Source organism: Camelus ferus, chromosome 2 (assembly GCF_009834535.1).
Source record: "Camelus ferus isolate YT-003-E chromosome 2, BCGSAC_Cfer_1.0, whole genome shotgun sequence".
Lineage (NCBI taxonomy): Eukaryota > Metazoa > Chordata > Mammalia > Artiodactyla > Camelidae > Camelus > Camelus ferus.
The window spans coordinates 3,432,713-3,458,902 of NC_045697.1; the positions used below are offsets into that span (position 1 = coordinate 3,432,713).

The 26,190-nt window shown below is 55.7% G+C and overlaps 1 protein-coding gene across 9 annotated transcripts in view; it reads right to left on the bottom strand.

Annotated features, from left to right (window-relative positions):
- The window catches only part of SORCS2 (sortilin related VPS10 domain containing receptor 2), a 444,813-nt gene that overhangs the window by 172,319 nt on the left and 246,304 nt on the right, over positions 1–26,190 (bottom strand). For all 9 annotated transcript variants that reach the window (XR_004324677.1, XM_032493427.1, XM_032493461.1 and 6 more), the window contains exon 3: positions 1,102–1,201. Coding sequence is in view for 8 of the 9 variants with exons in the window: in XM_032493427.1 (XP_032349318.1) it covers positions 1,102–1,201 (100 nt within the window). In the remaining variant the exon portion in view is untranslated. The remainder of the gene's footprint in view (positions 1–1,101; positions 1,202–26,190) is intronic.

Consider the following 26,190-nt stretch of genomic DNA (forward strand, 5'->3'; position numbering starts at 1 on the left):
AGTGACACACCCACAGATGCCAGGACAGTTCCGAGAATGACCATGGAAGGTCAAAGGGCGGTGGCCCAATTCCTGGGAATCCCGCCTCTTCCCCAAAGTAGCTGGAACAATCCTCTCACGTGTTAGCACATGAAAACCAGCAACACCACACCTCACTCTCTTGCCTTCCGAGAGGCCCACACTTTGTCTATGGAGGGTACATCTCTCTAAATAAATCTACTTTTACTCAACTGTGGCTCGCTCTTGAATTCTTTCCTTCGCAAAGCCAAGGACTCTCACTCACAGGGCGTGTCCCAGGGACTCAGCTGAGACTGGGACATGGCCATCCCCTCGCCACCCTCCCCCATTTTTTCCTGTATCAACTGTCAGAACATCTATCGGTCCCTGCTTTGTAAAAGCAAGTGCCAGGCTCTGGGTTCCAGTCCCTGATGTCACGATTCTCTGTGTGAGATGTGGCAACATCCCCTTTCCCAGGAGGACTCTGATCTGGATGGAGTTAAGTGTGTAGCATGGCGCTGCCCAGGGCCCTTCCTCTGACCTCATCCTGGGGTCCCGAGGTGGCCAGGAGGCAACCATGGGTTTGCAAAAGGGCCTTCTCACGGAACCTGGTGGGGGTGGCAATAGCCTGGAAATGCCGAAGTCCCCTGCTCCACAGCCAGGCAGAGAGCAGAGGCAGGGGACACAATTAGACCAAGAGGACAGAAAGTAAAGCTCAGATGAAAAACCGAAGCCAGATCAAAGCCAAATCAGCAAAAAACAAACAAACAAAACCAATAAAAAATAACAACAAAACAAACGCTGCAGCAGATCAGGACTGCTCATCACTGCTTTCCAAGGACTCCAACCCAAAAATAGATTCTCCCCTTGCTCTGCCTGGAAGGATTCTGCCACAAGGATGGGAGATAGAGGCACCAGGATTAGCTTTCTCCCCAGACCCAGCTGCTCCTTTAAAACTCATTCATCAAACTGGATCCAGGCGGAGCTGAGAAGGGTGGGAAAGGTAAATATCACACCCCGCCTCTGCCACCCTCTGTGCTCCCAGAGGAGCAAGGGGGTAGCGGCTTCCACTGTGCAGAGCGAGGTGCCCGGCGCAGCACGTACCTTTCTCTTGTTAGTCGGGCAGATGTAGAAGTTGTCGATGACGGTGGTGACACCGGGCTGGAGGGTGAGCTTGGTGTAGGATGTCCCAAAATCCGAAGACCTAGGGTACAGGATGACAGCTGTTAGCCACGTGCGGCTCCAAGTGCAGGTTTATCGAGCCTGCATGGTGTCCAGCACAGGCTGGGTGCCAGTGTGCGTGCAGGGCCCAGGGCACCCCTCTGTGTAGTCCTCTTCCCCCGCACCGGAGCTGCATGTCCCAGCGACCCGGGAGGAGGCCGGGGCTCCCGCGGGATGCCCAGGACTTGCCCAGGTCTGGAGCTGGGAGGTGGGGTCAGCCTTCCCAGCACACCACCTCCCCGTCAGCGTTCCAGAGTGCTCTGCCCTGTCCACAGTTTATGTTAGCTTTACTCTGCCGTACCTCAGGGGTTATGAAGGGTCTCACATGTGCCGGCCACGTCTAGGTCCGCCCATCTGTTTGATTCCTCGAAAAGCCCTGACAGATTATATCCCTGTGTCCATCTGGCAGGTGACCAGAGGGCAAGGCAGAGGCTCAGAGGGGCCAGGCTCCTGCCTGATGTCACTCAGCTAACAAGTGGCCAACGTAGAATGTGAGCCCTGGCCCATCCCACAAACAACTGGCATCCTGTTTGCTCTACAGAGCGTTCCGCGCTGCTCCGACGCCTCGTAGTGCCCTGTCTGCTTGTCCGTTCCCCTCCCTGGACCCTGAGCTCCTCCAGAGGGCCACAGCCCCCATGCTGAGCACGTGCGCCCACAGGACTGCAGGGGACAGTAGGCTGCAGGGAGTTCCGGCGCTGCTGGAAGTCAGACCCCAGTCAGACACCCTCTGGACTCGGCAGGACCTTGGGCCAGTCCCTCCCATCTGCCTGAGGGCCCGCTTTCCCGCCGGTATCGCCAGGGCTGCAGGAGATCTCCCAGCTCTAACCTCAGCCCACAGCGGCCACAGGGGAGAAGCCATTAAGGGCAATTTCACATCTGCTGTTTGGAAGCGACCAATTCATCAGGATGTGGAATTAATTCCACGTTGAAGCTTAAAGTCGCGGCGACCCTGAAACCAGCACCCCTTGTTAGCATCTGGTTAAAACGTGCGTGACTGCAGAGCTGGACGCACGCCCAGGCCCGGGCCGCACTTCCAGTCCCACCCCTAAACCAGGGGTGTGAGTTCCAGAGACCTTCGTGTGGTCTCAGGACCCTCCCAGAGCTTCCTCGTCTTCTAACGGGCTAGGAAAGTCACCCCAAGGCGGGGACAGGGACAGGAGTGGGAGCCCACGGTGACTGGGGCTGGCTGCACTGGCATCCCTTGGGCCTGTCCGTCTGTCTAACCACCGCTGAGACCAGACTGAGCTCCAGGAGCTGCACTCCAGGGCGGGGGGGCGGGCATTCCCAGCTGCAGTCCGGTCCTCAGACCCCAGCACTTTGTGGGGCCTGGCAGCCCCTTCCCCTCTCTGGGCCCACCGAGGGCTGGACCAGGTAGACATCTCAGACCCTCCCAGTGTGTCCTGCAGGCCTGGGGCAGGCCTAGAGCTGCTTAGCACACACGCCATGCACCACTGGCAGTGTTTTAATTCCATTCCGTAATGCACCCTCAGTGCTCTCTACAGGCGTATATTTCCTCCCAGAATCTTCAAGTGAAACCGAGGCTCCGGGAAGATGGGCTGAGTTGATTGTTCTCAGTGGCTCCATGTCCCCACAGGTCAGGTCCCTCACAGGACTCAGGCCAGGACAGAGGGCAGCCCTGCCCCCTGACTCCCAGGGAACCCCAGCAGGGCCAGCCCTCCCCCAGGGGGCCTAGAACTGGATCCTTCGGGCCTCTGTGGGCCCCTGGCCTCCCCAGGGAGGGCCTGCAGGAAAGAACAAAGCAGCTCCCCCACTGCCCGAGGTGAATTAGGGAAACACTTACTCTCAAAACCTCAGAAAATTGATTTGCTTTGGGATGGAGAGAGCCCATTAGCAGAGGATCGACCCAGAGACCCAGGAAGTTGCAGAAGCCCCACAGAACAGAGCTGTGCTTACCAGCTGGATGCATGAAAACCTCTGCACCCGTGGGTCCCCTCCCCACCCCTCCCACCCGACAAGCCCCCGACTGATTCTGCCTCCCAGACACCCTGAAGGCCACCCCTTACCTCCATCCCTGACACCCACCTGCCCTGCCCAGCCTGTCTCCCCAGATCCAGCCTACCCCGTGACCCCCTGCCGGTGGCTGCAGCAGCCTCCTCACACCGGCTCACTCAGACGCACCTGCCAGTGTGGGCCTGCGGCAGGGAGCACGGGGGGGGGGGGGCCTCCGCCCAGGAACATCCATTCTATGGGGCCAGAGAAGGAAGGCGATAAACAGATAAGCAAAAATGTAACTGTGTCAAAGGCCATCAGGGCTGGGAAGAAGAATGAACAGGATAGGGGGGTGGAGGGGCAGGGGGATTGCTGTCTCAGGGAGTCGGCGTGGAGGCCACTCAGACACGATGATGCCTGGGCGGAGCTGGGAAAGGACGGAGGAGAGACTGCTACGTGCCTGGCTGGGGGAAGCCACCTGCACTAGGGTTAAGTAACGTCTCCCTAAAATTCCTGTCTACCCAGAACCCGTGAATGTGACCTTGACTTGCAGACAGGTTCTTTGCAGGTGTAATAAAGTTAAGACGAAGTCCTACCAGAGTAGGATGGGCTCTAATTCAACGACTGGTGTCCTACAAAGGAGGCCTGGGCAGACACCTAGACTCACCAGGAGAATGCCACGTGACAATGGAGACAGACTGGGGATGCCCAAGATTGCCAGCCACCACCAGAAGCGAGGAGAGAGGAAAAGGACAGATTCTCCCCTAGGGCCTCCAGAAGGAGCTGACCCTGCTGACACCCGGACCCCAGGCTTCCAGCCTCCAGACTGTGGACAACAGATTTCCATTGTCTAAAGCTGACCCCTGTGTGGGACTTTGTCACAGCCGCCCAAGGAACTCATACAGCATTCCAGGTAGCGGGGGGAGCAGGTGCAAAGGCCCTGAGGACAAGGTCGCCCTCCTTTCTCCTCTCTTGAAAGGGGAGGAGGGATCTGTTTAAAGCAAAATCCTGCCACTGCGTCGTCAGCTATCAAGCGGTCAGGGACTCCTCACCCTTCAGGATAATGCAAATCCAATTCCCTCAGTAGCCATTAGCCCCAAGTTCCAGGCCACCTGCCAGAGACTGAGGACATCATTCATTCATTCATTCACTCCTTCATTCAACATTTGTTCAGCTCTTTTGTGCTTTAAGTTTCACACTAGGACTGGGAACTCAAATTTCTTTGTTCAAATTCATTGCTGTCACACATGTCTATTGAATATCTACTGTGTGCCGGTCACTTCATTCCATAGTGAGCAAGACAGACACTGTCCTGTCCCTTGGGGATGACAGGCTGGCTGGTGAGACAGAGAGCAAACAGATCGTTCCAGGTAAGCAATGATGCCAGTGGAGACGTCCAGAGAACGCTGGGAGACTCTAGGGGGCCGTCAAACTGCCCTGAGCCAGGGGCCATCGTCAGCTCTCTCACCCCCACGGCCCAGCTAATCCAATGCCCCATCTTGCTGAGTCCTCCTCCTAAATTGCTTGTACTCCACGCCAACACCTCCATCACCCCCAGGGCAGGCCCTCTTCATCTCCCACCGTCCCCGGGGGTCCCGGTGGATGACAGGCTCAGAGGAGAGGAAGGCTGATGCCGGCTGGGCAGACTTCAAGGAGGGGTGTATGAGTTTCCAGTGGCTGCTACAACAAATTGCTACAAAATTTGTCGCTTAAAACAAGACCCATTTATTATCATACAGTTTTGGGGGTCAAAGTCCAAGATGGTCTTATGGGCTCAAATCAAGGTCTCTGCACCTTCTGGAAGCTTTAGGGGAAAAATCCACTTCTTTGCCTTTTCCAGCTCCTAGAGGCTGCCTGCATTCCTTGGCTCGTGGCCCCTCCTCCATCTCTAAAGTGCATCCCTCCGATCTCTGCTGCCATTGTCATGTCTCCTTCGTCAAGTCTTCCTCTGACTGCCTCCTAGAAGGACCCTTGTGGCTGCAAAGGGCTCACCTGGCTAATCCGGGATAACTGCCCCACCCTCATCTTCATCACATCTGCAAAGCCCTCTTTCTTGTGAGGTGACATATTCCTAGACTCCTGGGATGAAGACGTGACAGACCTGGGGGGCACTGAGCCAGGTCTGAGGTCCGGCTGGGAGCAGGAGGGGTGACAGTGAGCTGTGAGAGAGAGGGCAGGGCCAGAGGCTAAAGAGATGGACAGCGTGAACGGCCCCAGAACCCCAGACAGATCTGGACCTGCTCTGGATTACAGCCCGCCCTGGCCACGGGGGGCTGCTGAGCGCCCAGGATGGTGGCAATTCCTCTGAACGGAGACACCCTGTAAGTGTCAGGTACACACTGATTTCAAAGATGCAGTAGATAAAAAAGAGTGTAAACTATCTCATTGTAATTTTATACCAGATACATGTTGACATAATATTTTGGATATACCAAGTCAAAGAAAACTTATTATTAAGATTAATTGCATCTGTTTCTTTCTGTCATTAATAGAGTTAATTTTTTCAAAGCAGTTTTAGGGTCACAGTTCAACCGAGAGCAGGGTACAGAAATCCCCGTCCAGCCCTGCCCCCACACGTGCATAATCTGCCCCGCTACGTGCATCCCCCACCAGAGATGCACACTGTTAGGACGGATGCACCTACACTCACAGGTCATTGTCACTCGGACTCTGTAGCTTACACGAGGGGTCACTCTTGGGTTGTGCGTTCTCTGGACCAATGTGTGATGACATGTACCCAGCATGACAGCGCCACACAGAGTAGTCTCACTTCGCAGAAACGCCCGCACTCCGCCTCGTCCTCTGCCCTCCCTCCCCGCCCCCAGCCCCACAACCACGGGTCTTCCACCGTCTGCAGAGCTCTGCCTTTTCCAGAAAGTCCTATGTTGGAACTGTACGTTAAGTAGCCTTTTCAGATCGGCTTGTCTCCCTCGGTAACATGCCTCTAAGGTTGCTCGAGGACTTTTCATGTCACCCGTTTCTACTTTTTAATGACAACCCACATGTGGCTCACATCCTATTTCTGCTGGACCGGCGGGTCTGGACACAGGCAGAGGCTGTGGGCGGCCTCTGCAGGGCGAGGGCAGCGTTCTCAGAGGATGAGCTGAGTGACTCCATGAAGAGCGTTAGGTTGTACTCAGTCAAGGTATGCCTGGTGGGAGGTGTCATCGCACATCGTCATTTTGGGAAGACTGCTGTGACTGCAGATGGGGCGGGTGACGGAGGTGGACAGAGGTGGATGGGGGTGGGGAGGAGCAGAAAGGAAGGGCAGGACTCCTACCCGGGGGCATGCGTTGGGGATGGCGAGGCACTGGGTTGAGGGAGGAGATGGAGGGAGACCCAGGGCGACGTGTGGGGCCAGAGGCACTACTGAGCTGGGTGCAGCTTCAGGGAGGCGCAGGGCGGGGCTGGGCGGCAGGACAGCCCCCGGGGGAAGGATGCTCTCTCAGCCCCGCAACGCCTGCGGGGTACAGGGGTCCCTGAAGAGGTCAGAGCAGCACGTTTCCCCCGTGCCCACGGCCGGGGCCACTTCCTCACCTGGCACCTGTCTGAGGAGCCCCAAGACCCCATGAAGCCGAGAGGCAAAGTGGCATCGGGCTGGCTGGGAGCGAGGGGTCTGGAGGTCGGGGGTCTGGCCATGCCCCTTCACCGCTACTGGTCCCGGGCACACACTCAGGGATGGGCATCGGCTTCCGCTGGAGGCACTAGAGGGCTGGAAGCAGGGGTCCCTGGGGTCCCCACAAGTGGAAAAGGCTGTGATCACGTGCCTTAAGCCTGCAGTTTCCCTGCCTATTACTTGGCCTCGGGGTCTCACTGACATGCTGAGGGATCGGTTTTGGGGGAAACCCTCGCCCAGGCAGACCTCGCTCTTCGTGGGCCATGCAAGTGTCCTTATGTCTCCTCATTATTTCTTCAGGCCACCTGTTTCTCAAAGAAATTCAAATGAAGGAAGAAGTCTAGCAGTGACAGTGATCCGTACTATGAAGATTTATTCCAGGAAATGAAAGTTGAAAGTGGCGGAGTGCGGTGCGGCCCCTGCCTCGCCCTGCGTGTCTGAGAGCTGCCAGAAATAAGCGCCACTCTTGCGATGCAAAACAGGGATGCCCGGGGACACTTCAGATGCCCAGTGCTGGGAGGCCCTGTCTCCTCCCCAGAGAGTGAGTATCTCTGTTATGAGCTTGGGACAAGGAGGACTCTGAATTGAATGCCTTACATTCCTGATTCCTATCTAAATCCAACCCCCTCCCTCCCCAGCCCAAGGGACCAACCCTGAATGCAATGCTACCTCCTCCCAGATCACCCAGGTGGAATGAGGACAGCGGTCACCAAGATCATCCAAGAACCCACAGGCCAGGCACACAGCTAGCACTCAATAAATGCTTGTTGGATTCCTAGGGAGGTGCTCCAGGTACCAGCCCCGGAGGCTGTGTGACCTCGGGTGAGCCGGTATCCCTCTCTGGACAAGTTTCGCATAGAAACTGTGGAGACTGGATTTGATTAATGTCTGAGCACCAGCCAGCAAGTGACCTCTGAACTTGCCTGTTGGGGAGAGACTCCCCCTCTCATCTCAGGACAGTCAAAATCCCTGTGAGAGCCCAGCAGTCCAGGGGTAAGGAAGCTGGGGAGGGAGGAAGGGAAGGAGTGGGGAGGAAGAAAGAGGGGAGGAGGGGGAAGGAGGGGGAAACAGGGCCCACTGAGGGCATCCTCTGTGCCAGGCTGCCGGCCCCCCACCGCCCACCCCAACCTTCCCCAGCGCTCACACCACCTCCAAGTTCTTCTGACAGCAACTCAGAGTATCCAGTCTAGATATATTCAAGTTAAAAATTTAAAACAAAAAACTAGACTCTAAAAATGAACAAATATATACATGGAAGGCAAGCACAGTAAGAGAACAGCTATTTGCACATCGGTAGCTTAATTGCTGAGTGTTTGTACATATTCGCTTTTTTAATGATTTAATTAAGGCATTTTCATACCCTATAATTATTTCATTGGCAGGGACTTATGTTCCGCTCCTGCCCCTCCCCCCATGCAGACGAGCGCCCCCACCCGTCTCCCCACAACACTGGGAAACCGCACAGCCAGGAAAAGTGGCGCCCCCTGCAGGCCGGCACCACTTGCAAGTGTGTGGCCTGGGGCAAGGCTGGGACCTCCACAAGACTCAGTTTCTTTATCTGTAAAAGGGGCCTGAGGCATAGACCTCAGATACCCATGGTGAGGTCAGAGATGGATCCAACTCCGATCTCCAGGCGCCCACCCCCGGCTCTCCCTCCAGGGAAGGTGGTGTAAGTTTGTTAGAGACTCATACCCCGGCTGACCGCCCTGCGGAGCTTTGGTCGGACTCCAGCTGCCCCCAAGGTCTGCAAGGTGAGATGAGAAGGAATATCTTCGCCTAGGGGACATCACCCAGGGGCCACCCTTGTCCTCAGGAACTGACAACGCAGTGGGGCCCAGAAAGACGAGGCTTTGATCCACTGCTGCCCTGGACCAACTGATAAACTCTCCCAGGATCAGCGAGGGAGGAGAACTGAGGCAGCACAGGGCACTGGTGGGGCCGTCAAGTCCTTTAAGAAAATTCTGTGATGTGACTTGAGATTCTGAGTGTGAAGCAGGGAGTCAGACGCCAGCCAGGTGGGTGAGCTGAGCGAAGCGATCTCAACCTGCCTTCAAGGGGCGCATGATGTTGGTGGCAGAGGAGGCGCCATGCAAGTCACCACAAGGATCTGGGAGCGTGGTCTCCCTCCAAGGTGAACGGCCTCTTGGGGGCATTAACATGAACGTGGGCGCATTGTGCCCGGGGCAGAGCGCTGGCAGCCACATTCGACCTGGAGCATACCTTCCTGAGGAAACTGGGGCTCGAGGCCTTTCCCTGACTTGCTGAGGGTCGCACAGCAACTGCAGGAAAGTCGGTTTAAGCCCAGGCAGCCAGGCTCAAGTCTGCTTTCTCTGCTCCACCCCAGGCTGCTCCCCGAGGGGTGCACCCCCGACCCTGGAGGTGTTCACACAGCCCAGCACCCACCCTGCGCGCCTGGACTTTCTGACTCCATGTCTCATTCTCGCAGAGCCTGGTGGGCAATGTTCTCTGACACGTTAGCATTCGGACACTGACCACAGCCTGTCCTCACTCAGGAGCTGTTAGTCCCACCCGTGGGTTTTCTCCCTGGCTTAGGGCTTCTCCTTAACTCAAGCCAGTCTTAAATCAGCCCAGGCAGTGTTCCTGGCTGGCTGAGAGGGCTGGGGCAGCAGGGGCCCGTGCCCACCTCTCCAAGCCCGTCCCAGGAGTCTCCCAACCAGCCTTTCCACGTGTGGCTCTTAGCCTCACTTCTGTGGCCCTGCTGATGCTCTGTGCCCATGGATATTAGGTGCTGTTAAGCTTGCTGGCAGATCTTTCCCGAATAAAGCTGGGCCTGGCAGGCCCTGGTCCCAGAGACTGCCTCAGTATCCCCGCCTGCAGCTCTACAAACCTTAGGGGTGGAAATTGGGGCAGGACCTGGGACCAGATCGCCCTGCAGGGCAGCCCACACAATGCTCTCCTCATGCTGGCTCCTGGCCTACTGTGCCTTCTTACTCCATATCCTTCAAAATTCCTGAGATCAGTGAATTCCTTCAGCTGGAGTTCCTTTCAGCACAGCTTTCCTGAGCACCTATTACGTGCACGCTTGGTGCTGGGCATGGTGTGCAGTGTGGGTGGGCGGGGTTTCTGCAGCCAGTGGTCCCAGCTCAGCTGTACTCACTGTTCAGATCCTGAAAGAATTCCACACCAGTCAGTCAACAGCCCCTCCTCCTGGACGCGGCCCCTCCCAAGACCTCCTCACAGACCAGCAGTAAAGGGCTTAAACCCAGCTTAGCAGGGGCCACCAGGAGCCAGTTCTGGGCGGTGCCAGCGTCCATTCTGATGAGCCATGCTCCTGCCGCACCTGGTGTGGACCAGGGCAGGGTGCTGCCTCTGGGGAGCCCAGGATCCGGGGGGTGGGGTGAAGCACAAGGAAAGGACCTGGGAAATGCAGCCAAAGAGGAGCTCGGAGTCCAGGAAGGTGCCAGGAGCTCTCAGAGCCTGGAGAAGGTGGTAGAGGCTTCCACGGAACCTAGGAAAGTGCCAGGAGCTCCCGTGGAACCTGGGGAAGGGTTCTAGGAGCTGTCAGAGTCTGGAGAAGATGCCAGAAGCTTCCATGGAACCCAGGAAAGTGCCAACAGCTCTCATGGAAGCCGGCAAAGGCTCTACATGTGCCTCGGGGGGGCCTGGGGGGCCTTGCAGGGGAGCTGGCAGGAACTGAGAAGGGAAGGGGAGGAAGAGGGCATCGGACAAAGGGGTGGGGGTATGAAGCGCCCCTGACACTCAGTCCCCAGTGCTGGTCAGGACGCTGGCTGCTCCGAGTGGCGGCAACGAAGGAATAAAAGCCCCAGCCCCAGGCAGAGGCGTGGAGTCGCCCAGGCCAGGAGCCACGGAACGGAGCCCGGAGGAGATGCTAATGACGCTCGGGGGCCTCAGCCCTGACTGGGCCGCCGGGGCGGAGGCTGCTCCAGGCCCAGGAGCGAGACCCCCAGCGGGCTACCTTACCTCCTCCCCATCCCGCCCACCGCTCTTGCTGTGCAGGCGTGTGAACTAAGACACAAGCGTGTGGAGTCACTTGCTCAGCTCGTAAGGGACAAAGAGAGGCTGTATCCGACTTGGGTTCTAAATTGGGCACCTCCTACCAGTGTCCAGCTCTCTGGATGGGAAAGGGACACCCTAGTTCTGCTGGTTTTATTTCTGGAGGTTTTAAGATGCCCCAAGGTGGGAGCTTTGCATAAGGCTCTTTTCCCAGCAGGTGGAGTCTTTAGAAGTGGGTTATAACCATGGGGGCTAAATGGTGCCTGTGTCCTGGGCACTCTGCTGGCATGGGCACGGCTCACCGGGCGTGGGCCTGCTGCTCACTGTGGCACACGGGTCTCATCAAATCCCAGCAGACGTCCCTGCTTTCACAGCCACTCCACAAGCCCTCAGCCGGTGCACTTGCAGAAGCCACGGCGAGCCTGGCAACCCTGACACAGTGGCGGCGTGGAGAGGCCGAGGCGACCCTGACGCAGTGGGGATGTGGGGAGGCCGGTGGAGGGGGGTGGCAGTGGGGGTGTGGGGAGGCCGGGGCGGGGGGAGTGGGGGTGTGGAGAGGCCAGGGTGACCCTGACGCAGTGGGGGTGTGGGGAGGCCGGTGGGGCAGTGCTTGTCGCTTTGCATTTTGTCAGGAAGGACACACAAGCCGTCCTACAACTGGGACAGGCCAGTCACCTCCCAGGAACAGGCCCGGCCGCACCCGACGTCTTCGCCCCGCTGCCCAGGGTGACGCGCACGGATGCACACGCTCTCCCGGGGAACCAGCCCGTTGGGGAGGATGCCAGGCCCCCTGAAGCCCAGAAGTGTCATTTCAAATAGGAAGCGTCCAAATAGAATAAGACAAATGGTAACACGAGAGACCTGCTGCAGACCAGATAGCACAGCTCCGAAGAGCTTCCCAGTCGGCAGCTGCCCCGGGGGGGTGGGGGGCGCGGACAGCCAGGAATCCCCAGCACACGGAGGGCGGGAGAACGCTCCAGGCTGAGGAGTGTGAGCCCCAGCGTCAGGGGCTGGTGTCAAGGCCAGCTAGGGGCCCGGGCCAGCTTAGGTTCCCCTTGAGACCTTAGGAACCTATCCTCAGGAAAATCCCTGAAGTTCGGCAGCTTTCACACCATAAAGTCTCCTTCCCAGTATGCGGATGCACCCTCCACTCCTCTTGGAATCATTTTAAAAAACAATAGAATGAACATACACATGTTCATGTGTGACTGAAGCGTTGTGCTGCACACCAGAAACTGACACAACAGTGTAAACTGCCTGTACTTCAATAAAAAATATACATACACACAAAAAACAGTTAATGTGAAAAAATAATAGAATGAGATCAACAGAAAACAGCAACAACAATAAAAAGAAAAGAAGAGTCTCGTTCAGCCATCAGCTGGGCCCTCCACCCCCGGCCAGCCCTTGTCCGCAGGTGAGCGTATTTACAGGTTGCAGTTACAATGTGGGCCCAGATTTTGTTCAGCCTTTATAACTGAATGGGCCGCATTTATTGCCCGCCTGCTGTGTAGTATCCCACCCCGGGCACGTGGCGTCGTTGCCGGGTCACTGGTTAGGACGAGCTTTTCTAAAGCCTTTCTGAAAACACTAAGTGCCCACTACGTGCTGTGCACTTTGGAAATTGACTTTTTCCTTTTTTTTTGGAAATTGGCTTTTTTTGTTGTTTTTCTATTATTTCTATTACAAGCCCCTGTGCCCTTCATTAAATTTTCCTTCCTTTAACACACCCTGGATTATCCCCTAGGGTTAAGTCCTGGGAGTGGAGTTCTAAGCTTCTGCGTGGCTTTTAAAAAATGTATTCTTAGATTCAAGAAACTCTTACAAGTCAATATTTTAAAAACAAGTGTCCTCATTTATTCTTAGAGGGTCCTGGCAGAAAATGATAACATTTTTACATGCCGATTCCCAGATTACAGAATCTGACGCTTTGAGTTGATTTTCTGAGTAACTGTTGACTGTATCTGATTTCTGCTAAAGGCAGCCCAAATGATATATTGAACATTTTTAAAGAGGAAGAAAAAAAATGTAAAGCGACATTAGCAGATGAGATCTGGGCGATATGGAAGGAAATCCTATTTTTAAATGTTCAGAGGAATATTTCAACACAAAGTACAAAAATGAAGTAGGAAGTGAGACACCCTGAGCACGACTCTCCATCTCAGCAAACATCAAAGAGATGCTTTAAGCCATGAAACTGGGGACATTGGATGGACAGGTTTTAATGTCAAAAATTCCCGGAATACAAAACAAAGGTTGATTCAATGACAAAACCGAATAGTCACGCCCATAGCCTTCGGGTTTCCATTCCCCAACTGTGTCCTGAAAGACGTGCCCTCCGGCACCGGCACCCGCGCTTCCCCAGCACCAGCTGCGCACGCTCCGGCGGGAGGCCCCGCAGGACCTGGGGTGAAGTTCTGAGATCTGGGCCCGCAGGTGCCTCCGTCCTTTTCTAATACTGGACCCTGAGGCTTAGCTTGCTTGTGATATCAAGCAACAACCATAAGAATAATGCAATAACTCAGCATCGCTGCCCCCACATGGCAGGTTCCATGCTGCATGTGTGGCATGGTTCGGCCCCCTTAAATCTCCCAATACCTCTGCGAGGTAGGGGCGAGCATCACCATCCCATTTTCCAGAGGAGGAGACCGAGGCACGGAGAGGTGAAGTGATAAGCACAGGGGCTGAGTCTGAACCCCAGGAGTCCGGCTCTGAGCCCATGAACGTCCCCCCACCCCACGCAGCCCCCAGTCCTCACCAGGGACCACTTCCCAGAAGGGAAGGTGTGAGAGGAGACGCTTCTCCAACCTGTGCTGCGGGTGTGGCTGTGGGTGGGGGCTCCAACAAGCAGCAGGACCACCCAGGGAAGAAGACCCAGGCTCCATGTGAACTGGGAATTTTTGCTTCATGGTTCGGCTGGGGGTCAGAGGGGACCCTGGCCCAGTTCCTTCCCAGGGGGCACGCCGTCTCCCCTTTCCCATGCTCACGCATCCTGCAGGGGCCCCTGTCAGCATCAACCACAAAGAAGGATGGGCCCCTCCGTGGAAGACAATGAGCACCTCTGGGTTCACACCCACCTGGCCTGTGTTTTCCCAGCTGATAAAACCCGCAGACATGCCAGCCAGAGGCCCAGAGTTCTCTCTGTTCCTTCAACCAACGCTGGTTTCCTCTTCTCCCAAATCATGACATCACTCTCTGAACAACCTCCCCTGTGTCTCTAGAGCCTTCAGGATGGAGCCAGGTTCCTAACAAGAGCAGGCCCTGGGCGAGCCTCGGAAAGCATGCAGGGAGGGGTGCTGGCAGCTGCCATTCTGCACAGGAGGGGGGCGGGGCTCAGGGAGGAGACCCCTACTCACAGCAGAGCCTTCGGCAGGTGCAGACAGGACCCAGGACACCCGGGACCCTCCTGGCACCCCCGCGTGGATCTCCCTGCTGCCCTTCTGGGGGTTGGTCATGTCGCTTTGTGGCTGGCCTGAGTCTCCAGCCCCTCCAAGGTAAAAATGAGACCCACTGACCCAAGGCCCCCACCACGAATCATTGTTAGCAGAGACGTGTGGCCGGCCCAAGGCCTTAGGAAACAGCTCTTAACAGGCAGGACCTTCCAAGTGCTTAGACGTGACTCTTCCAGGCACCAGTCAAGGGCTAAACCTTCCTTTGGATGTGTGGGGTTTGGACAACGTAGATGAGCTGAGTTAACCCGTTCCTGCTCCTTCGCACACACCTCGTCTGGTGGGGGGTGGGCAGGGAGCACAGGGGGAGGAAGGGACTGGCTGCACCTGGGCCAGTTACTGTGCTGAGCGGTCCAAGCTTGTCACTTCATTTAACCCTTGTGACACCTCTGGGTGGAAGGCATGTCCCCAGGGTATAGACGGGACCCCTGAGGTCTAGTAAGTTGAGCGACCAGCCGCAGGTCACGCAGCCTGTCCTCACGCCCCCTCCACATGAGCATGGCGTGGACCGTGGCTGCTGCCTTAGGATGAAGCTCGGAGGCGCCTGCAGGCAGCTGGCTCCCGGGATGATGTGAGCCTCCCCAAGGCTTTCCGCCTGCTCGGCCTGGAAAGTGCCTGGAGGGGGCAGGGGCTCTGCCGGGCCCAGTCCACTGCAGGTCTCGGCTGAGCTCTTCACCGTCTCATGCCGTCGCTGTGGCCCCAGCGCACTGCCCAATGCATGGGCTCCGGCTTTAGCTCAGTGGCCATGGAGCTGCCTTCTCTGCACGTTGAGAGCAGGATGCCAGGATGCCTATCTGTCTTGCTGACTCCCTGGGGCTGCAGGGATGGATGCACTGCTGCAAACTGCCCGCCCTCTACAGATCGGAGCCTTTATCTACTGCTCCCAAGTCCCTCCCCCTGTTACTCTCTGTCCCTTGTCCCGGTTGACTTTTGCCCACAGTGCATATTGCTGCCTGACACTGCACAAGTGTTTTGCTGATCTATTGTCTGTCTTCCTCCAGAACATCAGCTCCTGGGAGGGGAGTGCTGGTGTCTGGTTTCCCATCCCCCCGCCCCAGAGAGCCCACCCACCCCTGGTGCTCCCTTGGGTTTGTTGTATGTGTGATCCGGTCACGCTTTGTTTCCCCCCCAAGGGCTGCTCCACTTACTGAAAGTGTTCCTTCCCTCGCTGCCTGCCGCAACCTTGCTCGTAAGTCAGGGGCCCGCAGGTTGGGCCTGGGCTGGGCTCACCCTGGGCCCGTGGAGCTGCTGGCCCTGGGCTCAGACACCAGCAGCAGCTAGTCGCCTGTGGGTCTGTCACCCGCCCTGTGACACTGTGAAAGCTGCAAGACCATAGCCCTCGCCTCTGTGTCCCCTGCTCCCAGCCCCGGCAGACATCAGTGAAAGTCTGCTGAAATGAATGAATGATGCCAAACCCCTTCCATAATGGCAGGAAATGACAGTAAAACTTAGGCGAGGAGCGGCCGCACTCCCGCCTCCCCAGCGCTCTCTCTTTGGGAGGCAGCCCCGGGCACAGCGTAATAACTTGATGCACTCCAGGCGAGGGAGCCGGAGCAGGTGGAAACTGGCGGAACGTATTTCTCCAATTCGTAAGAATCCCATTTGAGAGTTAAATAATGACAAGATGTCTTTAAGCGCTTGAAAATTATGAGCTAAGCTGTTCTCAGAGAAGGCCCGCCATGCAGCAAGCACGCAGGATTGATTGTTCCGACCACAGACCACAGGTCCGCGGGCGGGGCGGTGGGAAGACTGCAGGCCGGCTCCGGGGAAGCACGGGGGCATCCCTGGGGCCACGGAATCTCACCTCCCCCAACCCCCCCCCCCCACAGGGCGGGCCTCCCCGGCACCGCATCTCCCTTGGGCTCCCTGTGCCCAGAGGCGCCAATCAGATGGTGCCCGCCATCCCTGGCTCTGGCCAACCTCCGGACCCAGTGTCCTGACTGGGCTGCAAGTGGACCCCTTAAACTCCAGGCCCTGTGAACGCTGACCATGACTCTTTGTCCATGCCTCACTTCTAGAATCAAGCTGCAGCCAGGTCCCCCCTCCCAGGAGCTTGGGCCAGCAGTGCTGTCTCAGCGGGGTGAGGCGTGGGGGCTTCTGCTGGCCGTTGGCCGAGGCCCGGGCTGGAACTCCCACTTGTCCACAGTAAAAATGTTTTTAAAAGTCATGCAACTTACACCTGTAGGGCACAGCATACTTCTTCAAAGCGCCCTCTTGCTTTGTGACCACAGAGGGTCCCACTTTAGAGACTAGAAAATCAAGGCTCAGAGAAGTTAAGTGACTTGCTCAGAGATCCACAGCAAGCAGGTGGAGAGGCAGGGGGTACTCAGGCCTGTCGGATTCCACAGCCCTCGACCCTCCCCTTCTGCTTGCAGGGAAAGCAGCGGTGACGGTCCTCCAAGTGGCCCTGTGTTCCAGAAACAGTGCCTCGGGCTTTACCTACAGCCTCTTAGCCCACCTGCAGCCTGGAGGGAGGTGTGAGAACTGGCCTTGACAAAGAAGAAGCGAAACAGAGGTTCTGGGACCAGAAGTGGCTTCCCAAGGCCCCGTGGTCCCTGATGGCAGTATCTCTGGGACAGGCTCGATTCAGACGAAGAGCTCCCACCACCTGGGGTTCTGGCCTCATGGAGACATGGGGTCTCGCATACTCCCAGGGTGCTCACAAAAGGACACCTGCCACACTTGCATGTGTCCGTCAGTAGAGGGCGCTCCTCCTCCCATGGTAACGTGGAAAAGGAGGTGAACAGGGGCCTGAGGGGGGCCTGGGGGAAGGGGATGGGGGAGGGAGGGAGTGGAGGTTTTCTAGGGCCCTGTCCTTGGAAAGCCTGGGGGTGGGTATTAAGATGATGGTAAGGATGGAGTCTGAGGGGTTGATTCTGGGAGGGACTAATCCCATGGATGCATGCTATAGACCAGTGAGCTGTGCCTCATGGTATTCTGGGCTTGTTTTTGGTTGGACATCCCCAGTTCTCTCAGAACACTTCCCACCTGCTTTCCTCAATGACTGTCCATCCATCAACCCATCTTTCCATCCATCCATCCTTCGATCCTTTCATCACCACCCACCTGCCCATCCACCTGTCCATCTATCCATCTGTCCATCCCTCCTTCTTCCTTCCTTCCTTCTGTCCAACTCAAACACCACACGTTACTGGGTCCCTGCTCTGTGCCTGGCCCTGGGCTGGGCTTTGAGGGGGGACCCGGAGATGCCTTGGAGAGTCTCTGCCCCCAGGAGCACAGGGGATGTCTGATAAGTGACCGAGGGAGCCTTTGAGATGCTCTCCCAGTAACCACCTGCATGAAAAGTCTCCTCTGGGGCCTGTTTCCACCATTGTTGTGTCTCCCAGCTCTCGGAACCCACTCCTGGGGGGATTCCAGAATGTGGTGTCCTTCACAGGGGCCCGAGAATGAATCTGTGGGGCCCACGCTGCGGCCCACGTTGGGCGCATCACATATGCCGCCTCCCCTGGACCCACTAAAGAAGACTGTGTGTGTGATTTGGGCCCGGGGTGATGTCAGTTCTCTGTTCTCCTCCCCATTAAGGAGATTTTCTTCTGAGGACAGTTTCTTACCAGGAAAGGGGCCAAAGCTTGTCTGAATTTTCTGCATCTGAATATCTGGGGGAGAAGCAGATGGCTGACGCTGGAATTCCAGACAGTGAGGGAGGGGAGCTCAATTTTCCAGCACCAGGAAGAAACAGGCTGTCTGGCCTTCGCCCTTCCCTGTTCGCACCTGCCTTCCAGCCTCCAGAGCATCGCCACCTTCACTGGGGGCGCCCAGACCGTGTCTGCAGAAACACTCCCCAGAGTCCATCTCTCCATTTGTCCCTCTGGGCGGGGCCTCTGGTTCTCCTTCTGCACCTATAACTCTGCCTCTGTCTCTGAGGGTCTCTCCACAGGTTTAGCACTGTCCTTGCCTCTCTTGGTCTGTCTGTCTGTCTCTCTCTCCATGAGCCATTCACTGCTTCATTCACCCCTGCCACCCTCCCTGTCCCCTTTCTCCTAGGGTCATCTCAGGAGCAGACGTCCCATGACAGAAAGGTCTGGGGACAATGTGTGGCATCTCCCTTGGCCGCAGGGAAGCAGGAGACCATCCTGCAGTGCTCCGGATCCCAAGGAGCTGACAGACGCTCTGGAGGAGCAGTGGGATGATCACTGAACAGAGTGAGTGTCCAGTGCCGGGTACGCTGTGTGCTCTGAATGGAAGAATAAGCAGCAGAGTCATGGGGGAGGGGTATTTCAGGCAAAGTGGCCCAGGACGCTCTCCTCAAAGAAAGGACATTTGAACAGAGAACTAGGATGCATCCAGGAGTCCATGTGGGTATTTGGAAACGAGTAGCACGTGCAAAGGCCCTGAGGTGGGACTCCACACCCAGGATGCATTTCCTGGACACGCTGCCTATGGAACAGGACACATCTCCCCAGCCCCTTGCTCACAGCCATTGGATTCCAGGGACCTGGAATTGGCCTATATCATGAAGCCAGGGCCCTTCAGATTTCAACCTCAGCCAGTCTGGCCAATGTGGTAACCGAAGGGCTGGTGACAGGGCAAGGCACCCTCGGGGGGGAGTCAGCAGGCAGACGCCGCACACACAGAAGCTGCTGACAGCGGGGAGGGCTGGAGCACCATCCTGTCTTGGGCTGCAAGGAGGACCCTCCCAGCCAGGACTCCGGAACATTCAGCAGGGGCCCTTCCTCCTGCCCAGCCTCCCCTGCCAGCCCCAGTCAGGTGCGGTCCTGCCACCCCTTGGGAAGGGAAGGCTTTGTGTCCACGTCACTCTCAATCTGGGGCTGTGAACATAGCAAGGCTGTGAAACTGATCAGACCGCTGGTGGGAACCCGCTTCGCACTAGACCTCCGCACTCTCTTCAGACCCCACAGCCACACTAATAAGGCAAATAAACACGGCATTTAAAGATCAGAGGCGCCGCGGTTACAGCCTATTAAGTTAAATTCACCATCAAGGGCCAGAGAGAAGACAGACTGGGATTAGTCTAGTGGCAATTAAAAAAAGAAGAAGAAACAAAGGAGTGTTTTGGGAGGGAGGTGATGTCGCGGTCCGCGGAGCAGTGACGGCGGGTGCCGGCAGCTGGCAGGAGCTCGTGGTGTGGCAGGGCAGTGCTGGGCCTCCTGCGACAGAGCCTCTGTGGGACACAGCCCGTCAGGGTGGGGAGGCTGAGCCTTCTCCTCCGAGCCCAGCGGGGTCATTGCCAAGAGGTGAGCGCGGCCTTCCCGGCGTCACCGCAAGGCGTTCCCTCTTCTCACCCTACGCAGCCTCCCTCAGCCCGCAAAGCCCTCTTCCTGGTGGTTTATCCGGCCCTTTTGAAGCTTGACGTCTCCCATCTGTGAAATGGGCACGAGAGGCATGCCCTCCATGTCTTCCTCAAAGTCCTCCCGTCTGTGCGGACGAGAACAGACTTGGCAGCGTTTTGCTGGTTGTGCCGCAGTCCTTCTGTTTCCCTCCAAATCCATCCCCTGACCCCGCCTTGCTTTGAGCCATGGGAGCCAGACCCCCGTCCCAGGCCGGCCGTCCATCTACCAGCCGACTTCCTCTTGGGCTCAGCCAATGGGAGGCCCCAGTGGGAGGCTGGAGGGCGGGTGGAGGGAGAAGCCAGGGTACCTCTCCCTCGGCCCTCCACCTCCTGTGTGTCTCCAGCAGAGGCTGCATCTGCTCCTGCTCCTGCTCCAGCTCCCACCGGACAGGCCCACCTAGATTCTGACTCCTGCTGGGCCGTGGCTCCTGAGCTGGAGGACCACCGCCCTCTCCCTGCATGCTCCACCCCAGAGGAGGCAGTGAACCCCGCAGTCCTCATCTCCGGGCTGCCTCCCTGCCCCTGGTGGCTCCTCGGCCTCACCCATCACCAGGTAACCCACTCTCTGCCGGCCTCCTGTCTGGAGTGTATGCAGTCCCTACAGACATCACTGTGACCCACGGTGTTCCTGTGTGTGCTCACCGTGTCCGCCGTGGCCCAGGCCCCCTTCCCTGCTGTGCTCAGGGTGACACGCATGCCCAGGAACATGCTTTCCTGACAGCTCACGTGCGGACTTCCCGCTGGCCCTGCTAGACTCCAGCCCTATCCCCCCTTCCCCACTTTGCTTTCCTTCTGTAATATTCTCTGTTGCTTTTGATCAGCATCAGGCCCCTGTTCTATCCTTTGGGCCTCTCCTCAGAGTTTCGGCACAGGGTGCAGCCCCCTGGCTTTTTACATGCAATGAAAATAGATTTGTTGTTTAATTTCTGATTATAGAAACTGCACTTGTGCATTGTAGCAACCAGAGTATTGCACACGCATATGAGCAAAGAAGGATAAACAGTCTGAAATGCCATCACCGTGACGCAACCACAACTGTAGGCGAGTTGGTGAGTGGGGACTGGGGTCTACTCCTTACGCTCCTCCCTCCCTCCCTCCCTCTCTATGCCTTTTATAAAATCCAGCCTCCCCCAACCCCTGCCCAGAGAGCTTCCCTTCACCCGCTCCCAGATAAGCAAGCCAGAACAAGCATCCCAACAGAGGACCCCCACCCCCGGGGTCTCCCCAAGCTCACATGTAAGCACACACAAATGGAAACACCTGGGTGGCTGTCTGTTTTCTCACTTAATAACACAAAGTAGAAGCCCCTCCAGATCTGAGGACACCGCCCCACCACGGCTGCCCAAGGCTCCCTGGAGCGGGTGCACATCCCCTTGGCCCCCTGTCTATAGGCACCCACTTTGCTCCCCATTGTCCGTGATTATTTTTGTCCTTATCAGCCATGCTGGATGTAAGAAACATCCCCGCCAATAGAACCTTAAACGTGGCTGCTTTCACTGTTCCAGGAGAGACCATGGGAGTGGGACTGAGGACTACATGTCTCTCCAGGTGGCGGTGTTGCTAGCGGCTGTCCCCGCCGGGAACATGAGGGACGCTTGCCTGCTCTACTCCAACCCTTCCCCAAAGCTCAGTGGGGAGAGGCGTCTCCTCTCTCTCTCTTTTGTGCCTCTTTGATTGGTGATTAGAAAGTGGCAAAGTCCTCACTTTACTTTGCATCTTCCTGCTTCCTGGAGACTGAGTATCCTTCCCCAGGTGACTGGCTTCACCAGGTAATTCTGCTATCGTGTCAGTATCCACCCCCCCCCCATTCTGCTTCTCTTCAAATCCCTCTGCTAGCCCCTTACAAAAGCTTTCTAGAAACATATCACAGATACTTATCATTCAACATTAACCCTGTCCTTATCAGAACTGTTGCATTTCTCATTAATCCATTTTATTTTTTGTTGATTTTAGTTACAGTGTTTTTGTTTTACATGCAATTGTGTTTTATGCATCAAATATGTCTACATTTTCTCTTATAAATTCTGGGTTCCCTATCTTGTTTAAATGACCACATGTATCCTCCTTGCTTATAATATTTGGATTTTTTAACTTTCATTTCTTTGACATGTCTGAGATTTATTTGGGCACGTGGTTTCGACCTGGAGATCCAATCCCGTGCTCCCACCTAGTACTTCACCAAAGACAGGACACAAGTGGTTATGTTTTTGTTTTTTTCCCATTGGAAGTACCAAATGGGCCAGTGACATCTTCTCCCCACTGATTTGAAAAACCACCTTCCTCGTTAATTCTCGCTGTCTGTCAGCAAGTGTGTGTCCATTGGAGTCTATGAGCGAGGCTCATTCAGCCACTGACAGACCATCTACTTCCGAGGGCAACTGCTCTAAGATAAGTTTTAACAGCTTCTAAATGAGTTCCCCTTCTTTGGTTTCTTTTTCTATTTTTAGAAATTTTTGCTATTCTTAAATACCTATCCTTCCACGTAAACTTTAAGAGAATTTTATCCACATTCATTTGTATACAGTAAAAATACGCAAGCCTGAGGTTAAATAAATGTTGGGTCTAAAAGGCCACACAATCCTTGATAAAGCCAAAAATGCTCAGACACACACTTAATTCTAATAGTCACGACTTCCTGCCAACTATCACGGGTTTTTGTGGTTTTTGGGGGGAACAATTAGATGCTGGTGTATTCATTGGTTCGAGGGACCCACGAAAAATCGGCTAATGTGGAGGGAATGTTCCTAAACTGTTTACACAGTAGATTGATGTGGCTTTCAGCTTACGGCACTTACTCGCGCGGCTTTGCTTTGTAGCTAAGTGTTGAGGGGTGAGTGTCTAGTTCTCTCCTAAGATCTGTTTCAGGCTCTGCTGCCTCCAGGAAGCCCTCCCTGACCACATTAAGTCTCACATAATGTTTTTCAGGCTCCGACTCAACACAGTAGAGAGGACTCCTCTTCCCATTGTTGTGTCAATCACACCTTCCAACAGCACTCTGAGGTCAGCAGTAAGGACATACCCTTTAGAGACAGAAGCTTGGAGGCTCAGAGAGGGGAAATGAGCAGCCCAGGGACTCACAGCCAGCTCATGGCTCACTCACACCGCTGCTCATCTCACAACCCTAACAGAGTAAGCTCTCAGTAATACCAGCTGATGAATGAATGGGCGAATGGCTGGACGGACACACAGATAAAGCAATTCTCTCTGCAGCTGCTGGAATCTGCTAAGTGGAGAAATACAAATCCATTGCCATGGGAAACAGGGAGTTAATATTTTCTCCACCAACAGAGCAAACACAATGTGCCAAATGGAGCTGGATGCCAAGTATTTACCACAGGCCACAGCCTCCACTGTTGGCATCTTCAGGCCTCATTAGACGCAGACCATAGCAGCCTCCTGCACTTTGGTGGGAGTTGTCTGTTCAGATTAGAGAAAGCTCCTTTTCCCCCACACTGTTTCCTGGGGTTCAAGCAAGTAAGACACCATGGCTGACAGCAGATGTAGCCCTGGACTGTCCCCAGTTGTTCCTGCTGGCTTCCAGTGGCCTCCCCACTCCAAATTACCCCCTGACTAGGGAGTGGGGATTTAACCCTTAGCTGGGTGCCCCACGGCCGTGTCCTCTGCCTGGTATCCTGGCAACACCTCTGGGAAGTAGGCGCCATTACCCCCATTTTACAGATGGACAAATGGAGGCACAGAGGAGTTAGGGGTTCCTACGCTCCCCAGCAGGATCTGCTCTTAAGTGTCATCCATGGGCCATCGCCTAATCTTTAGTTCTAGAAGGACAGGACCACAATCACCCCATTTTCCTATGAGAAAATTATTGACTCACGAAGGTCACATGGCAGAACCGTGCTTCTGACTCGGAGCCTGCCGCGAACACCCTCACCGTGCAGCCACTGGGAGAGATGCCCTCACCAGGCCGAGCTCTGCGTGCTGACCACTTCCACGTAGGATTTTTCTTCCTCTCTACAACCCCAGCAAAGTGGGCTGGTCTACATGGACCATTCAACTGTCCCAGGGCTGACCAGGGACAACGTAGGTGGCAGTTGTGGGAGGTGGGGTGTGGGGTGTGGTGCCAGCCGTGGGGGTCTGCCAGGTGAGCAGAGCAGGAGACCAGCAGGGCCAGGAGCTGCCTTTGGGAACCAGCACAAGGTGGGAGGGGACAGTGGTGCCTGCAGGATCTGAGATGTGAAGGGACAGGGAGAGGCTGAGACTCCTGAAGAGAAGAGGCCAGGCTGGGGTCCAGTGGGGGTAGGGTTGTTGGGCCCCTCCTGGTGTGGGGTGGACCAAGCTGGCTTCACAGGCACACAGGCTAGATATGGGCTGTCTCCTGGGGCTGATGAGACAGTTCACTGCAGTCAGGCTGTAGGTCACCTGTGTTGGCCCCTGGGGAGCACACGGTCACTTCCACCTGTGTCTGCACCTCTTCTGTGACCACCTCCATCCCCATCTCCAGTCTGTGCCAGCATCTCCCCTGTACCTCCGTCTACACCGTCTCCGTCTGTTTCTGTATCAGTAGCTGTATCTGCATCTCAATTTCCAGCTCCAGCTCTGTCTCCAGCTCCAGGACCATCTGTATTTCCACCATCAGCTCCATCTCCTCTCCTGTATCTGTACGCACTAGATTCAAGTCAGCGTCATTACCACCTTCGTATTTCTAGAAGATGATGACACTGTACCAAGGCTCTGTTGCTTTATTTCTAAGCAGGTGGTTTCACCACTTTCAATCAGCCAGGAATCCCAAGGCCATGAACGTGGGGGACATACATCTGGATTTTTTTCTCTTTTGAGGTTGGATTTCCCTGCTCTACCAAGTAACAGTTTTCCTATTTGGGGCTTCTCAAAAGATGACTAAGATACTATATAAAAGTTTATGTAAAGCATATATTTTTAAAAAATATATTATTAGTTTTTGAATTCCCCAGCCCCTCAGGTGAGTTTGGGCTCCCACGCAGAGACAGGCCTGTGATCTAAGTGCCAGGATGTTATTACTGGCAGCCTCTCTGCTCGGCTGTTTAATTTTAAAACATGAAATTGGGTGGACCTTGTCCAATAAATGCACTGAGACATAAAGGAGTAGCCAGATATTTTTTTCAAAAAAGCGAAATGGCATTTAAATAGGCTGCCCATCCCATGGGTCACTGACATCCTAATGGTTTTATAGGATTCTTTTCTCCCTCAATTGCTGAGGCTGAAGAAATAAACCTGTGTCTGTATCTCTCCCTGTACCTTGAAGTAAACTGGGTCAGTGGGCGGCCTCAGGGCGAAGGGCCAGCCTCTCCTCATGCACAGTGAGCTTGAGCACGAGGGTCAACTGGGCAACCTGGCTTTAAATTCCAGCTTTACCCCTTCCGGGCAAGTGGCCTTGGGCAAGTCCCTTCCTTTCTCTGCACCCCACGTGTGCTCCCTGTCCTCAGGGTGTTATGGGCCAGAAGGGAGACAGACCTGTAAGTGGGAGTCACAGGGAGGGATGCGGTGACAGCAGGGAAGGTGCCAGGGGTGGGCCCACAGGTAAAACAACTGGGTTCATGCAGCCCCTTCTTATAAACAGGAGGAACCATTCTGATCAGACCCTTGACCGTCCCATTTTCACATTTTGATGGCGTTCATTTGCATTCACATACACTGTCCCTTTGAGAACAGAGACTGCTGCTCGGCTCAGGGTTCAGAATTGGTGACCAGCCTGTGGGGACCAGTATGGCCACAGGATTCTCTTCCCCCACAAGGAGAAGTCGTCCTCAGACGCAAAAGCTAGGGATGGTTTGTGAGCCCTGTGAGGCCTTGTTCCGACCTCCCCTCTCCCTGTTCCCCCGGAGGCCCCTCTGCTTCTACCCTCACAACACACGTTCCTTGTTTTGGCGGACACAGGGGCCTCAAGAGCCAGAGACAGGCTAGAGGCCATCCCCTCACTTACGAGGATGCAGCTGGTAAAATGGGACGATGACAACCCCAGCCGCTCTGGGCTGCCGCACAATGGACGGAGCGGAGCGTCCACCTCGGGTCCACAGACAGGGAGCTTGATTTCAGGTTCGTCAGACACCCACGCTCGCTGCCGGAGCCCACGCTCCTTCCAAGGAGATCAGGGTGACTGTTCTTCCAACGTAATTACAGTGGAAATGAAGAAAATCACTAACCCTACCGGCAGGTGTGCAATTAATTTGAGGAACTTAATTGTGTCTTCGCGGGGGAGGATCTCCCTGGTCGAGACGTACTTTTAAAAGAGAGAAAGCGGAAGGAGGGGAAATACATCTCCAGATTCCTTCTGTCTCAAGGCACAGACACAGTAAGACAACACAAAGGTCCCCTTTGTCGGTGGGGACACTGGGGTGCAGAGAAGTCTGCTGCCTTGCCCTGGGCCCAGTTTGGGCATATTTGGCGCGGAGGAAAGCACTCCAGCCGCAGGGCCCCACGAGGCTCACCGCCAGTCCTGACCGCCCGCGCCAGCCCGGCGCCCTCACCCGAAAGCCAGGTGGTCAAACCGCACGCGCGCCCCACGACCTGGGCGCTCACGGCTTCACGTCCACCAGCAAACAGAGCGACCAACTCTGAGGGAAGCAGGCGGCCACGAACGACAGATAACATCGTCACAGATGTGTCGCTGCTTTTATTTTCCCTCCAAGAAAGAGAAAGATATAAAGGTGAAGGCTACCTGCACCTGGGAACCAAGA